Source organism: Esox lucius, chromosome 19 (assembly GCF_011004845.1).
Source record: "Esox lucius isolate fEsoLuc1 chromosome 19, fEsoLuc1.pri, whole genome shotgun sequence".
NCBI lineage: Eukaryota > Metazoa > Chordata > Actinopteri > Esociformes > Esocidae > Esox > Esox lucius.
Window position 1 is genome coordinate 22,349,628 of NC_047587.1, and position 15,017 is coordinate 22,364,644.

Consider the following 15,017-nt stretch of genomic DNA (forward strand, 5'->3'; position numbering starts at 1 on the left):
TCTTGTCTCCAGCTGGGAGCCTGTAGAAGGCCTGTGCTCAGACCTTCCATGTCCCTTCTCTCTCACAGTGCATAGACAACATCCGCTGCAATGGGCTCATGATGAACGCATTCGAGGAGAACTCCAAAGTCACCGTGCCACAGATGATCAAGTAAGCCCCGTTCACCAGCACAGCCAAGCCCTCACATGAAACCTATGGATTGTGCTCACGTCCCCGGCTCCTCGGTGTTGTTTCAGGGCCGTTGTGTGTTTGTGTGTCTCCCTGTGAGCAGGTCAGACGCCAGCCTGTACTGCGACGACGTGGACATCCGCTTCAGTAAGATGATGAACTCGTGTAAGGTGCTGCAGATCCGCTACGCCAGTGTGGAGAGACTACTGGAGAGGCTGACCGACCTGCGGTTCCTCTCCATCGACTTCCTCAACACCTTCTTGCACTCCTACCGTGTGTTCACACGGGCCGACGTGGTGCTAGACAAACTCATCACCATCTACAAGAAGCCCATCAGTGCCATCCCAGCCCGGTAAAGCCATATGCAGTAGGAGCTGCTCGTGCTTTACAATTTAGACTCTGGCCAACATATGCATAGTGCTTTGGCAGTAACTGCCGAGTGTTGTTCGATTTTTTTAATGAAATGTGACCTATAATGACATAGTTATTGTTCCTAAATGTGTTAATTATGTGTGTTAAAGAGACGATTTACTGTGATGGAATGGTGCGGGGCACATCCAGCAGCAGAATGGTCTGGGTGTATGCTGGTCATAAAAATCTTTTTCGTAGTATATTGTATATTATGGAGAATCGTGGGAAAATGTGTCTGTGCGTTTCAAATTGCACTGTAATTCCTCCCCGTGGGACATTTAAAAAACGAAAAACCTTTCTGACCGCTAGTGGATGGATTTTATTCTTATCTCTTATGCCTCATGAAAATATTTTGTGTAGTAAGAGGCTATGTCACTGCACTATTTGTTGCTCTATTGAGTGAGAATTCTTGTTCATATGTGGTTATAGTCCCACATCTGTTTACATATTGGAGTGGCAGCAAGTCTGAAACCTTTCCGTAGTTGAGCATTATGACATGATCTTTTGTTCTGTTTTGACCCGTAGTTCCTGCCAATTCAGAAGCATTTGCTAAGGCCAAGAAATTCAAGTGATATAAAAGACCACATAACACCACGTAACGCCTTACTTAGCAGGCAACTTGCTTGAAGCAATCCACGTAAAATACTTCCATACATATCCCTCCTCTCAATTCATTTAAGTAATTCATCCACTGATTCATTCTGTAGTATTTTCCATTTTGCAGTGTGAAATGCAGTCAGTTTTACAGCATTATACTATATGTCATTACACAGTACTTGATACTGTATTCATATTACAGCAGGTGTACTGCAATATGAAACACAGCATGTTAGTGTTCTGCCTGTAAGCTACTGTCAGATTCATGATAAACCCTTGACAGGGAGTATGTTTCCATGCCATATCCCCGACACAGTAAAGAAGGCTGATGATTATAACATCCCCTGACAGGCCCAGCAGCCTCTGGCCTCTTCTCGCTGCCTCTTTTCCTGTAGCCCTCCACTGATTCCCTCACATCCCACAGTATTAAGTCTTTACTGTGTCCTGTGTGTGTGTGTGTGTGTGTGTGTGTGTGTGTGTGTGTGTGTGTGTGTGTGTGTGTGTGTGTGTGTGTGTGTGTGTGTGCACTATGCATGCGTGGGTATGTGTGCCTCCATGTGTGTGCGAGGGGAGGTGAGGTGAGGAGAGCTGGGGAGAGGTCATGTCAGTGTGGTGTGCGTTCTGTGTGAGAACACAGTAATTGGGCCCAGACTCTTCGCCTGCCTGCCCGAGAGTGTCTCAGCGGGGCTCTGTCACTGTCACCTTAGCAACCGGCCTCTCTGCTGCAGGACCACGCCCTCTCCTGTTCTGCAGAGGATCTATAGTATGAAATATTTATGGTGCCTGTTGTTGGCCAGAGCAGAGCAGACCCCGACTCTGGCCGGGGAGTGTGAGCCCAGCTCCCAGGCTCAGACCAGGGAGAACTGCCTCCCCATGCCCACGTCCCCATGCCCACGTCCCCATGCCCACGTCGCCATGCCCACGTCCCCATGCCCACGTCGCCATGCCCACCTCCCCATGCCCACGTTGCCATGCCCACGTCCCCATGCCCACGTTGCCATGCCCACGTCCCCATGCCCACGTCGCCATGCCCACATCCCCATGCCCACGTTGTCATGCCCACGTCCCCATGCCCACGTTGCCATGCCCACATCCCCATGCCCACGTTGCCATGCCCACATCCCCATGCCCACATCCCCATGCCCACGTTGCCATGCCCACGTCCCCATGCCCACGTTGCCATGCCCACATCCCCATGCCCACATCCCCATGCCCACATCCCCATGCCCACGTCCCCATGCCCACGTCGCCATGCCCACGTCCCCATTTCTGCAACGTAGTATCATATTCATAAAAGACGAGCAGAGTGGTGGGACCACCATGTTGGCTTGCATTGTCACTGTTGACGATACGTTGATTAATCAATACCAAATGTTTCTGATCTCTTTGTTCTTTGCAACATACCGAAGAGCTGCAGTACCTACAGTAGCTACAGTCAATTATTATGACTACAATAAAAGGAAATCTTTTTCCCATCGGTAGGTCTCTGGAGTTGTTTTTCGCCAGCAGTCAGAACAATAAGCTACTATACGGTGAGCCTCCCAAGTCTCCCCGAGCAAGCCGTAAGTTCTCCTCGCCCCCTCCCCTGGCCATCGCAAAGACGTCGTCCCCCAATCGCCGGCGTAAACTCTCCCTCAACATCCCCATCATCACTGGGGGCAAGGCTCTGGACTTGGCCGCCCTCAGCTGCTCCTCCAACGGCTATGCAAGCATGTACTCGTCCATGTCCCCCTTCAGCAAGACCACCCTGGACATCAATAAACTCTATGTCACCAGCCCCATCACCAGCAAGATCCCTGATGAGGAAGAGGGCAAGGCCGAGAAGGTAGAAGAGACAGTAATGTCCAAACAAGGTAAGCTAATCTTATTGTATGAATTTAAAACCAGGGTGTAAATCATGACAGCGGTCTAAAATATCCCATTAAATGAACTGTTTTGTTCTTGGAGCAGATATTTCGGTTCCAGAAGAACGTAACATTGACCCAAACCAGAGCGATGACCCAGACCCAGAAACATCTCCTGTCAAATCGCCAACCACCCCAAAAAGCGTGAAGGGCAAAAACTCTTCAGGTACGTTGTGTCCCAGACAGCCCAGTGGTGTCATTACCACTCAGTGCCATGATACCAGAGCACCTGGATCTCATGCTGGCAATCCACATGCATGCTCCTCTCGGCCAAAATACCATATGTATCAATGGCTCTTTTGTTTGACAAGAAAACACAGAATTAAGAAACCAAAGCACGCATTTTCAAGGCAATGTTACTTTTATATACATTTATATTATTTATTTGATCCCTGTTTGAAACAGTCCACAATCAGAGAATGTTTGTTTTGACAGTTTGCCCGGGTGCATACACCGAAGGCATGCTCAGTTTTCTGTGTAATGCCCTGCCACAGAGATACATTTTCTACAGTCTGTAATGTGGTAGAGAGAATATGAACATGCAGGGAAAGCCAATGCGAGGAATGAGTAGGTGTTTGGAATACTTGTCATCATAGCAACTACAGTATGAGCGTGTTTCCCTGCCTGCCGCTCCCTGTAACCAGCTTGTTTTAGTAAGCTAAAATACAGTCAGTGACTAAGGCTTTCCCAAAAAATATCTAATTTACTAAACCTACAATCTTAACAGAAACAATTTGACATACCTTTAGTGTATTTAATGTTAACTTTGTTAGTGTTGTATTAGTATATTCTGTTAAATACATTTAAACATTTCTAAATTGAGACACATATTATTCTTAATTAAAAAATCTATTACATCCCAATGTAGATGATATTATATGTATTGTATATAGTTTATACCAATATACATAATTCTATTTTAATAAAATACAATTACATTATTATTACTGTTTTAGTTAACAGCTTGCAATGTTGCTCAGAACAGAATATATACCCATTCAAAGATGAATACAAAACTGACATCATAAAGAGTACTTAGATCAGGGTTATATTACTCTCAGCATCTCAACTGATTTTAGTTAATTCTCACATTCCTTCCTCTATATTGTCAGTCAGTGTGTACAGTCTGTAGAAAAAAACAGTCCATTCCTCCATTATGCTGATATTAGTGGTTATATTTAGCAACACACATCATGATTATCAGAGCCTCATGTAAGGTCTCTGTTCTGAGAGAATGTGGGGCTCTTGTGTTCTACTTCCCCCTACTGGACACGAAAGGAACAAAACTATGTCCTGTTACACAATGAATTATACAAACAAAAAAAGACCCATTACGTATGGTTCATAAGAGGTTCAATATTGTTTATTGTTAAACATTGTTCGACACCTCTTAAATCTCAGCAAGCAGTTAGAGGTGCATTTATTTTGGCTCTCGGATTAGAACCAGCTTTTACTGGCCCCATGCTCTTGACCCCTAGGCCACCAGAATGAGTGTAAGGACATAACTTTATCTTTTACTGATAGAACATTTGGGGTGGGGTATGATTGTGAGACATTATGGTTTAGAGGATGTCTTAGAAAAGTCAAAATCAGCAGTTTCATTTATTTGGCATAGAATTACTTCTCCATTTTATAGCTACAGTACTATTAAAAGGTGTCAAGTTGCAGCAATCAAGTTCTCTAAAATGAATCCTGTGATATTTTACAGCTAGTATAATGCCGTGTTCCATCTGCCTGTAGAGTTCTCTCTGTTCTCCTACAACAATGGTACAGTGATGTCGTCATGCCGCCCTGAGATGGACAACAACAACCGCAGTGCCCTCTCTGCAGCCTCCGCCTTTGCCATCGCCACAGCTGGAGCCAATGAGGGCACGCCCACCAAGGAGAAGTACCGCCGCATGTCCCTGGTCAGCACAGGTAGACAGCCTTCATAACATCAGTACTGGCCACATTTAAGCTATTTCGGCATGTCTCATTTTCAACGCACGAGAAACCTTACGCATGTCATTTTCGTTACCCCAAGAGGAGGAAAGTCTATACAGGTGTTTAAACTGTAAGTGTGATTTCCACGGCATATTTGAACCCATGCTCACCACAGGGTTTCCAACCGATCAGAGGAATGGGGACAAAGAGTTTGTCATCCGAAGGGCTGCAACCAACAGAGTGCTAAATGTTCTGAGGCACTGGGTGTCTAAACACTCTCAGGTAATGCCTCCAGATACATAGTGACCAGAATTCACTCGTTCCTATGTCAAATAGTGTCCTAGTTTCCAGCCAATTAGCTTTTTTTGTGTGTGTGTTTGTGGGACACCAGGACTTTGAGAGTAACACTGAGCTGAAGCTGAAGGTGATAGCCTTTCTGGAGGAGGTCATGCACGACCCAGAACTGCTGACCCAGGAGAGGAAAGCAGCAGCCAATATCATCAGGTAAACATTACAAAACAACATTGCCATTGTCTCAACAGCTTTTGGAAAATGATTGAAAACTGTTGATTTTCATTGACGTATTGTGTATAGAGAAACACGCACATAATGCGAATGTGGCTCTGTTGCCTGCTCTGTTAGGACCCTGACACAAGAGGACCCTGGTGACAATCAGATCAGCCTGGAGGAGGTGACACAGCTGGTGAGTGGGATGACTGTGTGTCTGCCAGTAATGAAGAAGTAGAACTGTTTTGTACAAGTTCTGTAAATTGAGTTAATGGACCACAATCTCTGACATGTCTAGTGAATGTAAAACAGCGCTGAAGCTGTTGTGATACCTGTTAGAGAGAGGTGATGCTCTGTTGTGCGTGTAATAGGCGTCTGTAGGGAAGGCAGAACCGTTTGAGAGCCATTCTGCCCTGGAGATAGCAGAGCAGCTGACCCTGCTGGACCACCTGGTGTTTAAGGTCATCCCATATGAGTGAGTGTCAAAGGTTGTATTCTCAGCTGATGCTACATACAGACATAAAGCATAGTAGATAGACAATTTTGTTTATATATATATATATATAACATATGTATGTTGTATGAAAAGGAACAATATGTCTATCTACTTCTAATCTACTGATTTTGTTTAACAGAGAGTTCTTCGGTCAAGGTTGGATGAAGAATGACAAGAATGAAAGGACACCATACATCATGAAAACAACAAAGCACTTTAATGATGTAAGCAGCCAACAATGCCCACCCCACAACACAACATAACCAGTGAACATGTTTTACTTTGTGTTATAGTGCACAACTTCATCGGTTGTTATACATTAGGAACGTGGCTACTCCTTGTTTGTCTTGCCTGTTAGATCAGTAACCTGATTGCCACAGAAATCCTGCGCTGTGAGGACGTGACCACGCGTGTGGCAGTGATAGAAAAGTGGGTGGCGGTGGCGGACATCTGCCGTTGTCTCCATAACTACAACGCTGTTCTGGAGATCACCTCCTCCCTCAACCGCAGCTCTGTGTTCCGCCTCAAGAAAACCTGGCTCAAAGTGTCCAAGCAGGTGACCCCATTTCCCCACCACACACCCTATACACTGAGGGCTTGTAGCTTAGCTGTGTCACATTACGTTTTTCATAGCTCCTGGCACCAAGACTCCTGTAAGTTCTACCAGCAGTAAACATATCCTTTGCAGGTCCAAGATTAAGAAATCATGTCAGACTAACACATTTCCTAAGACACAAATTGATCTCTTTAATACAAACATCAATTCTTTAATCTTTAATGTTCTTCAGGATGAGTCCAGAAATGTGAACGTGCAGCCTAAACCAGTCACCATAGTGGAACAATTGGGGATCTTACCACCGCCCCCATGAATTGGATATTTAGCTCTTGGTTTATATGGATTTCAAACAGGGGGTTAAAAGGCTACTGTATCTGAATATGTATAATGATGTCAACCCCAATAAACGTTCTTGCCGTTGTAATACATCTATGCATAAATAGTCAGAAAAGCACTGATTTTAAAAGGAATCAGAAGGTTGGAAAACTGTAGTTCGTCTTCTTTGCCACACTAAATTAATTCAGCCACAGGTTTCAATACTGATAAAAAAATTATCACAACATTTTATTTCAGCTTGCTATATATTTGAAATAAAATCTGCTCCAACTTTCAAAGGGAGGGAGCAGGGTGCAGTTGCAAAATGGCACAGGGTCTCTCAGAAAACGATGGCCAATATTTTTGTTTTCACCAGTTTACAGTAAATGTAAAAGTCTTCAAAGCCTTCCTAGCATACACATAGGAAGTCCACTGGGGCAGATAAAGTGGAGCTGGGTTTACTTACATATGCACCTCCATTTAATACTGGCTCAGTGACCCATATTTTTTATTTGACTCTAGTCTCTGGATTTATTCCAAAAGTTAGGACAGCTGCTCATGTTCTTCCACTTGATAAGGGTGGAGACTCCAGCAATGTTGACAATTATTGCCCAAACTCTTAATTATCCTGTCTGGCAAGGATTCTACACTGCACAAAATATCTCACTTGTTTTCAGGTTAAAACATCTAACCATCCTTAAAATAAGGTAACATTTTATTAACAAGCTAGAGTATGCTGCTTGTTTTTAGTAAATATGCCTTGAATATTGTGTAATTTGTCTTGTTCCATTGGTAGATTATTTCACTTATTTCAAGCAAATATCACCTCAAAAATAGTTAAATTGTCTTGTTCCATTGGCCACATCTTTTGCAGTGTAGAATCACTGGTGAATACAGATCTTTTCTGACTCATAATTGTATTTTGAATATGCATCATTCAGGGTTTAGACCAGGATACTGCACAATGACTGCAACCACACTGACTGATTTTGCCAGGCCCAACTTGACACAGTTGCTCATTCCAAGCTGATGCATGCTTGTTTGCATCGTGAACCTTCCTTTTGGAGGGAATTGCATGTATTATATTTTATTATGTATTGAACTTTGTGTTTTTATTTCATGTATTTTATTGTTTATTTCTATTTCTATGTACAGGCCATTATTGTGAAAAAGGATTTGCCCTTAATGACGTAATGCTTGATTAAAAAAATAGATAAATAAAGCCATCAATAATCAACTGAATTACACTTAAAGACATTTAAATGGAAACCACAACTGTCCATTTCTTTATGCTCTCTTCAGCCATAGCAATGGATGATTTCAAGACTGTAATTTTCCGCAGATGCATTTTATAAAATAATGTCAATTTTTTCTTTCCCCACACTTTATGGCCATTTCATGTCATCTATTTATTTATATTAATTAAATATTGTGAGGTGTGGCATGACAAGTCAAAGGCCTTTATTTTTATAAGTGCACTGAATAACATGCATCATTCTGAACAAAGAAATTCTTGTGACATGAAAATTAAGAAATATATAAAGCAAACATAATAACAGAAAATACAAAATATACATAACAATATTGACTAGAAGACATTTCAAATAATGTAGAAATGGGAATATGGACAGTATGAATAGAAATCTTAAATATTATAAATATAAGTGTTGTATTGCCTATAAATGAATACATTAAAATTTACTAATTTGCACAAACATAGAAAGTGACCAGAGCATATGAAGTGTCCATGTGATCAATAGATCAGTGTTGCTGGTTGAGAAGCTTTATGGTCTGGGGGTAAAAACTGTTTGTGAGTCTGGAAGTGTGTGTCCTGATGCTCCGGTAACGTCTACCAGATGGCGGCAGTGTGAACAGACCATAACTTGGGTAGTTGTAGTTATTTATGATGTTCCGTGCTTTCCTAAGGCATCGTGTATGGTAGATGCCTTGCACGGAAGGAATATGGCAGCTGATGACACGTTGGAGCTGTGTGTGGCAGTCATGGGTGAACAGGGAGTACAGGAGGGGCCTGAGTACGCAGCCCTGGGGGGCTCCGGTGCTCAGGGTCAGTGTATAGGAGGTGAGGTTGCCCATTCCCACCACCTGGGGTCTGCTTGTGAGGTGCAAAGGGAGGGTTTAAGTCGCAGGGTCCTGAGCTTGGGAACCAGCTTATTCAACAGCCAGGCATGTTCTTATACAACATTTAGTCTGAACAGCTAATAACCCAGAACACTTATTTTAATCGTAATGAATGGGTTTTGTTATGCCTAGTCAGAGCAGTATCTATTCAGACAGCTCAGATGCACTGTATGCTCAGCTTTCCCAACATTCGCTTTTTGTAATCTGTGTTAATACAGTTCGTTCTTAGCTGCAATTCATTTGCATAATCCTTATTACATGTCATCAGCTACTACAAAACCCTTCAAGTACATTACTTTAAATATGTTTCATATCTTCTCCAAAATGTAGGGATTGTGCTATTTTTTTTTATCAAAACAAACATTCTTATCAATACAAATACCAAGATTGTTTTGTAAATGGTTCCAAATCATTAAAGGGTTGCAAAATTGAGACATAGGAGTGGACATTTCACCTTCTGAATTCTGCAATTACACTCACCTAAAGGATTATTAGGAACACCTGTTCAATTTCTCATTAATGCAATTATCTTATCAACCAATCACATGGCAGTTGCTTCAATGCATTTAGGGGTGTGGTCCTGGTCAAGACAATCTCCTGAACTCCAAACTGAATGTCAGAATGGGAAAGAAAGGTGCTTTAAGCAATTTTGATCGTGGCATGGTTGTTGGTGCCAGACGGGCCGGTCTGAGTATTTCACAATCTGCTCAGTTACTGGGATTTTCACGCACAACCATTTCTAGGGTATACAAAGAATGGTGTGAAAAGGGAAAAACATCCAGTATGCGGCAGTCCTGTGGGCGAAAATGCCTTGTTGATGCTAGAGGTCAGAGGAGAATGGGCCGACTGATTCAAGCTGATAGAAGAGCAACTTTGACTGAAATAACCACTCGTTACAAGCGAGGTATGCAGCAAAGCCTTTGTGAAGCCACAACACGCACAACAACAGCAGAAGACCCCACCGGGTACCATTCATCTCCACTACAAATAGGAAAAAGAGGCTACAATTTGCACGAGCTCACCAAAATTGGACAGTTGAAGACTGGAAGAATGTTGCCTGGTCTGATTAGTCTCGATTTCTGTTGAGACATTCAGATGGTAGAGTAGAATTTGGCATAAACAGAATGAGAACATGGATCCATCATGCCTTGTTACCACTGTGCAGTCTGGTGGTGGTGGTGTAATGGTGTGGGGGATGTTTTCTTGGCACACTTTAGGCCCCTTAGTGCCAATTGGGCATCGTTTAAATGCCACGGCCTACCTGAGCATTGTTTCTGACCATGTCCATCCCTTTATCACCACCATGTACCCATCCTCTGATGGCTACTTCCAGCAGGATAATGCACCATGTGACAAAGTTCGAATCATTTCAGATTGGTTTCTTGAACATGAAAATGAGTTCACTGTACTGAAATGGCCCCCACAGTCACCAGATCTCAACCCAATAGAGCATCTTTGGGATGTGGTGGAACGGGAGCATCGTGCCCTGGATGTGCATCCCACAAATCTCCATCAACTGCAAGATGCTATCCTATCAATATGGGCCAACATTTCTAAGGAATGCTTTCAGCACCTTGTTGAATCAATGCCACGTAGAATTAAGGCAGTTCTGAAGGCAAAAGGGGGTCAAACACAGTATTAGTATGGTGTTCCTAATAATCCTTTCGGTGAGTGTATATAAAATCCTTTAACAATAATATATACGTTCCGTTGGTGCATTTTTTGCAATGTTCCCAGAAAATTGTTCCACAAACTAAAACAACAAATTACTCACATAACCTGAGGCTTAAGTAATTCTGAAGGGTATATTTTTTGTCCTAATTTGGATGTATTTTCTGGTCAGAACAGATCATCCTTATGGTTATTACAGATTACACATTAGTAATGGTGATTAAGTTTTTGACATAACATTAAAAACTATTTTCATTTGATTCCTCAGACTAAAACAGTAATTGACAAACTTCAGAAGTTGGTTTCATCCGAAGGGAGGTTCAAAAACCTTAGGGAGGCTTTAAAGAAGTAAGTGTTTCTTCTGCTTGTTCTAATAATAACAAAATGTGTATCAGGAAATGAATATTGATCATTCATGCAATGGGCTGCTGTATTGAGTACTAATAAACTGGGGACATCATGCTCTTTTGTTTTCCCTTCCAGCTGTGACCCTCCCTGTGTGCCATACCTGGGGATGTACCTCACAGATTTAGCTTTCATTGAGGAGGGGACACCAAATTACACTGAGGACAAATTAGTCAACTTTTCAAAGATGAGGATGGTAAGCAATTTCTGTTGTGTTGTATGTTATATTCAAATGCATTGTGTGGTTTTGTATTTTATACATTTTTCACTCTCTACAGATATCCCATATCATCAGGGAAATTAGACAATTCCAGCAAACAGCATACAAGATTGATCATCAGCCAAAGGTAAAGCATGTAAATCTCTTCAAGCTAATTTATTTTACACCTTTCAGCCATAACATTATGACCACTGACAGGTGAAGTGAATAACCCAGATAATCTTCTTATCAAGGCACCTGTCAGTGGGTGGGATATATGGGGCAGCAAGTGAACATTATGTCCTCAAAGTTGATTTGTTAAAAGCAGGAAAAATGGGAAAGTGTAAGGATCTGAGTGACTTTGACAAGCGCCAAATTGTGATGGCTAGACGACTGGGTCAGATAATCTCCAAAACTGCAGCCCTTGCAGGGTGTTCCCGGTCTGCAGTGATCAGTAATTATCAAAAGTGGTCCAAGGAAGGAAAAGCAGTGAACCGCCAACAGGGTCATGGCTCATTGATGCACGTCGGGAGCGAAGGCTGGCCCGTGTGGTCCGATCCAACAGATGAGCAATTGTGGCTGAAATTGCTGAAAAGGTTAATGCTGGTGCTGACAGAAAGGTGTCAGAACACACAATGCATTGCAGTTTGTTGGGTATGGGGCTGCATAGCCGCAGACCAGTCAGGGTGCCCATGCGTGCCGAAAGCACCTACAATGGGCACATGAGTATCAGAACTGGACCACGGAGCCATGGATACCACAGCACAACTTCAGAGGTCTAGTGGAGTCCATGCCTCGACGGGTCAGGGCTGTTTTGGCGGCAAAAGGGGGACCTACACAATATAAGGCAGGTGGTCATAATGTTATGGCTGATCAGTGCATATTGTATAAGATAGAGAACAATAAAAGGAAGAAATGGAATTCAACGTGAGAATGTCTGTATTTGTCTCACCATACAAATGAAAGTAATAGTAGCCAACCTGCTAAAACGGTATATGTGTCCTGATTTAGGCAGCACAGTATTTGCTGGACAACAGCTCTGTCCTGGATGAAGAAAGCCTGTATGAAGCATCTCTCAGAATTGAGCCTAAAGTCAACAACTGAAGTGGATGGACGAAGGTTTCCCAAAGTGTATTCTGTTAAAAATGATATCATACATTGTAGTCAATAACTTGTGTTAAGTCACGTTTAACATTTTTGTGTATTGATTTGAGAAGTATCTTATGAACACAAACATGTTTACTTAATCATCACATTGTTGTCAAACTTTTTCTCCTTTGCAACAAGGACCATTTCACTGGGTTTGTGAAAGTGATAGCTAAAGTCACAATGATCATGTGTAAGGGTGTGTCCTTTGTAAGCAATTACATTTACTGGCATATTTTCATACTGTGGACTTTGCACTTCCTGTAAGCACACCTGCTGCCAGGGTTATACTGTATATAGAAAAGATTGTTCTCTTTACTCAATTGTTCTCTGATCATGTGTTGATCCACAGCTGATGTAGCATTGTAAAAATCAAACCAGGTAAAATAACATGGATATTTTTTAACCCAAAAATGGATGTGGCTAAACCAATGAGTGTTCCTTCAAATGTTTTATACCAACCCCACCTCAGCCCGGCTTTGTTTGTTTTATTCTACTTTTTGTATATCTTTCAACATTTGACTCATCTTATCACAGAGAGACACCAGTGCCGCTTTTTCATGCAGAGTGATTCTTCATAGCAAAATATTACACATACATGATACAGGAAACCCCTGCTCCTCTAGAAGATACAGACATGTAGTGCAATAGTCTGTCTGCTCTATTATCAAGGATCACTGGCTGATTCAGTATAAGGGCATGTTCACACCACAAGCTGTGTGTTCATACTGTGCATCCTAACATAGGACAGGATAAACATGTGTAGCTTTATTGTATTTCATTACTGTTACATGTTGCATTGTAACAGGTAGTTAAATCACAATCCTCTTGCTATATATTTGCAAAAGTAACTTACGTAGCCTAAATTCCACTTGAAGAATAAGCTCTAATAATACATAATGCAATTCAAAGGGCCAGTAATAAGCCAGTGTTTGTTATATCCCCAATACAAGTGTACTTCCAGTTTGACAATAATTATTTTGGGGTTACATCTTGTTTGACTATACGTTTGGGAAGAAAATGTTGAGACCATTTTGCTGCTATTTTTGAAGCATGCTATTGTCGAATGACTTATCTGTAGTGTAATATGTATTTCCCTTTTACAAATCACGTTCTTTCAATTCAAACTAATTGGAACACACATATTAATCAAAACAAACAAACATCCTTGAAAAAACCCCTAGAAATTGTAATATTTCCAGGCTTTGTGAAATTTCTGTACAGAACAAGTCCGTTCCGCTATTATACTGTATATAATTAAAAGACAATCTATGTCCTTTTGCTGTTCCCGTGATTGTGGAACGTGACCGTATATCACTCTGTTAAATGCATTGTTGTTTAAGAGTATGACACAAATAAGTATACCTTGCAGCATTCAAAAGGTATTTTTGTAGTACTAGTATAAAGAACGGGGTTAAAAGAACACAGGAAAGTATTTTGTACTTTGTTGTTGTTTATTCAAATTGCGGAAATGTATGCTGTACATTTTGTACATGCAGCCCTACATATTTATTGATGTGGAACTGTCAAGTACACCTCTGAAAAGCATTGTAATCCCAGCTTTAACACAACATGCTACAACAATTGTGATTATGAAACTATGACTTAGAGGTAGAAGACAACTTTAAAGTGTTTTGCGCATATACTGTAATCCTGTCTATAATCATTTTCGTAGCAGGAATATAGTAATGTAGTGCTTATTCTGTGAATATTTCTATGTATTTTTACCATGTACAGTCTTGAAACATTTAAAACTCATGTGGCAGGCATGCAACACTGTATCAGACAATATTAAAACGAAACAATATTTATACTTATATATACTGTATACACATACACGTGCACATACTCTTATAAATGATATATTAACAAAAACGTTTTGCTGTTAGCAATACCCAGTGGTATGAGAATTATCTTTCAACCCTTATGTTTATTTCCATGGCTTGAGAAATATTTCAATTTTTGTAAAAAAAAAAAAAAAAAAAAAAGGTAAATAAATAAAATGTCTGTTTCCTGATTACCTCTTGCTAATAAATCTATTCTATCTCAGGGGCATTGTTGTCTCAAGTGTGTTTATGAGAAAATGCTCTCTTCTTTCATTCTCAATACACAAACACACACACTACAGGCATTCATTTACATTATGCATCACACATGCTTCATACTATATACAGTATATTTAAAGAGATGGGACAAAATAAAAGAAATACCACAATGAAAAGTAATGTTACTTTTAAAAAACTAAATCAAAATTACCAACGCAGCTACAGAGGTCACATTTGGTTGATTGGATGTATGTGTCAGCTGTAAAAGAGGTCTATTAGCACTTTCATGTTTGAGTTTTCAAAACCATATGAAGACACAAACAGAGGCCAAATAACATGTGCCGAAATTCTAGATGCATCCATCATAAAAACTGTTTTAATAATTAAATGTGTCGAGGGGACCAGTCTCAGAAATCATGAGAGCATGCTGAACATGGACAAATTGCATCGGCATAGATCAATAGTGGTTGCAGGACAAACCTGATAGACAGAGATAGGGGGGAAATCTCTGGTTGCTCAATACTCCACAAGCAC

General features: G+C 41.3%; 1 protein-coding gene across 1 annotated transcript in view; it reads left to right on the plus strand.

Moving 5' to 3' along the window:
• The window catches only part of rasgrf1 (Ras protein specific guanine nucleotide releasing factor 1), a 47,961-nt gene extending 34,167 nt beyond the window's left edge, over positions 1 to 13,794 (plus strand). Inside the window, exons 13-27 of the mRNA XM_013138860.3 lie at positions 69 to 151; positions 273 to 521; positions 2,660 to 3,030; positions 3,128 to 3,247; positions 4,822 to 4,998; positions 5,180 to 5,286; positions 5,396 to 5,508; positions 5,647 to 5,707; positions 5,883 to 5,986; positions 6,147 to 6,231; positions 6,366 to 6,563; positions 10,957 to 11,036; positions 11,172 to 11,289; positions 11,372 to 11,440; positions 12,304 to 13,794. Coding sequence (XP_012994314.2) covers positions 69 to 151; positions 273 to 521; positions 2,660 to 3,030; positions 3,128 to 3,247; positions 4,822 to 4,998; positions 5,180 to 5,286; positions 5,396 to 5,508; positions 5,647 to 5,707; positions 5,883 to 5,986; positions 6,147 to 6,231; positions 6,366 to 6,563; positions 10,957 to 11,036; positions 11,172 to 11,289; positions 11,372 to 11,440; positions 12,304 to 12,396 — 2,028 coding nt within the window. The 3' untranslated portion in view covers positions 12,397 to 13,794. The remainder of the gene's footprint in view (positions 1 to 68; positions 152 to 272; positions 522 to 2,659; positions 3,031 to 3,127; positions 3,248 to 4,821; positions 4,999 to 5,179; positions 5,287 to 5,395; positions 5,509 to 5,646; positions 5,708 to 5,882; positions 5,987 to 6,146; positions 6,232 to 6,365; positions 6,564 to 10,956; positions 11,037 to 11,171; positions 11,290 to 11,371; positions 11,441 to 12,303) is intronic.
• Positions 13,795 to 15,017: the final 1,223 nt, after the last annotated feature.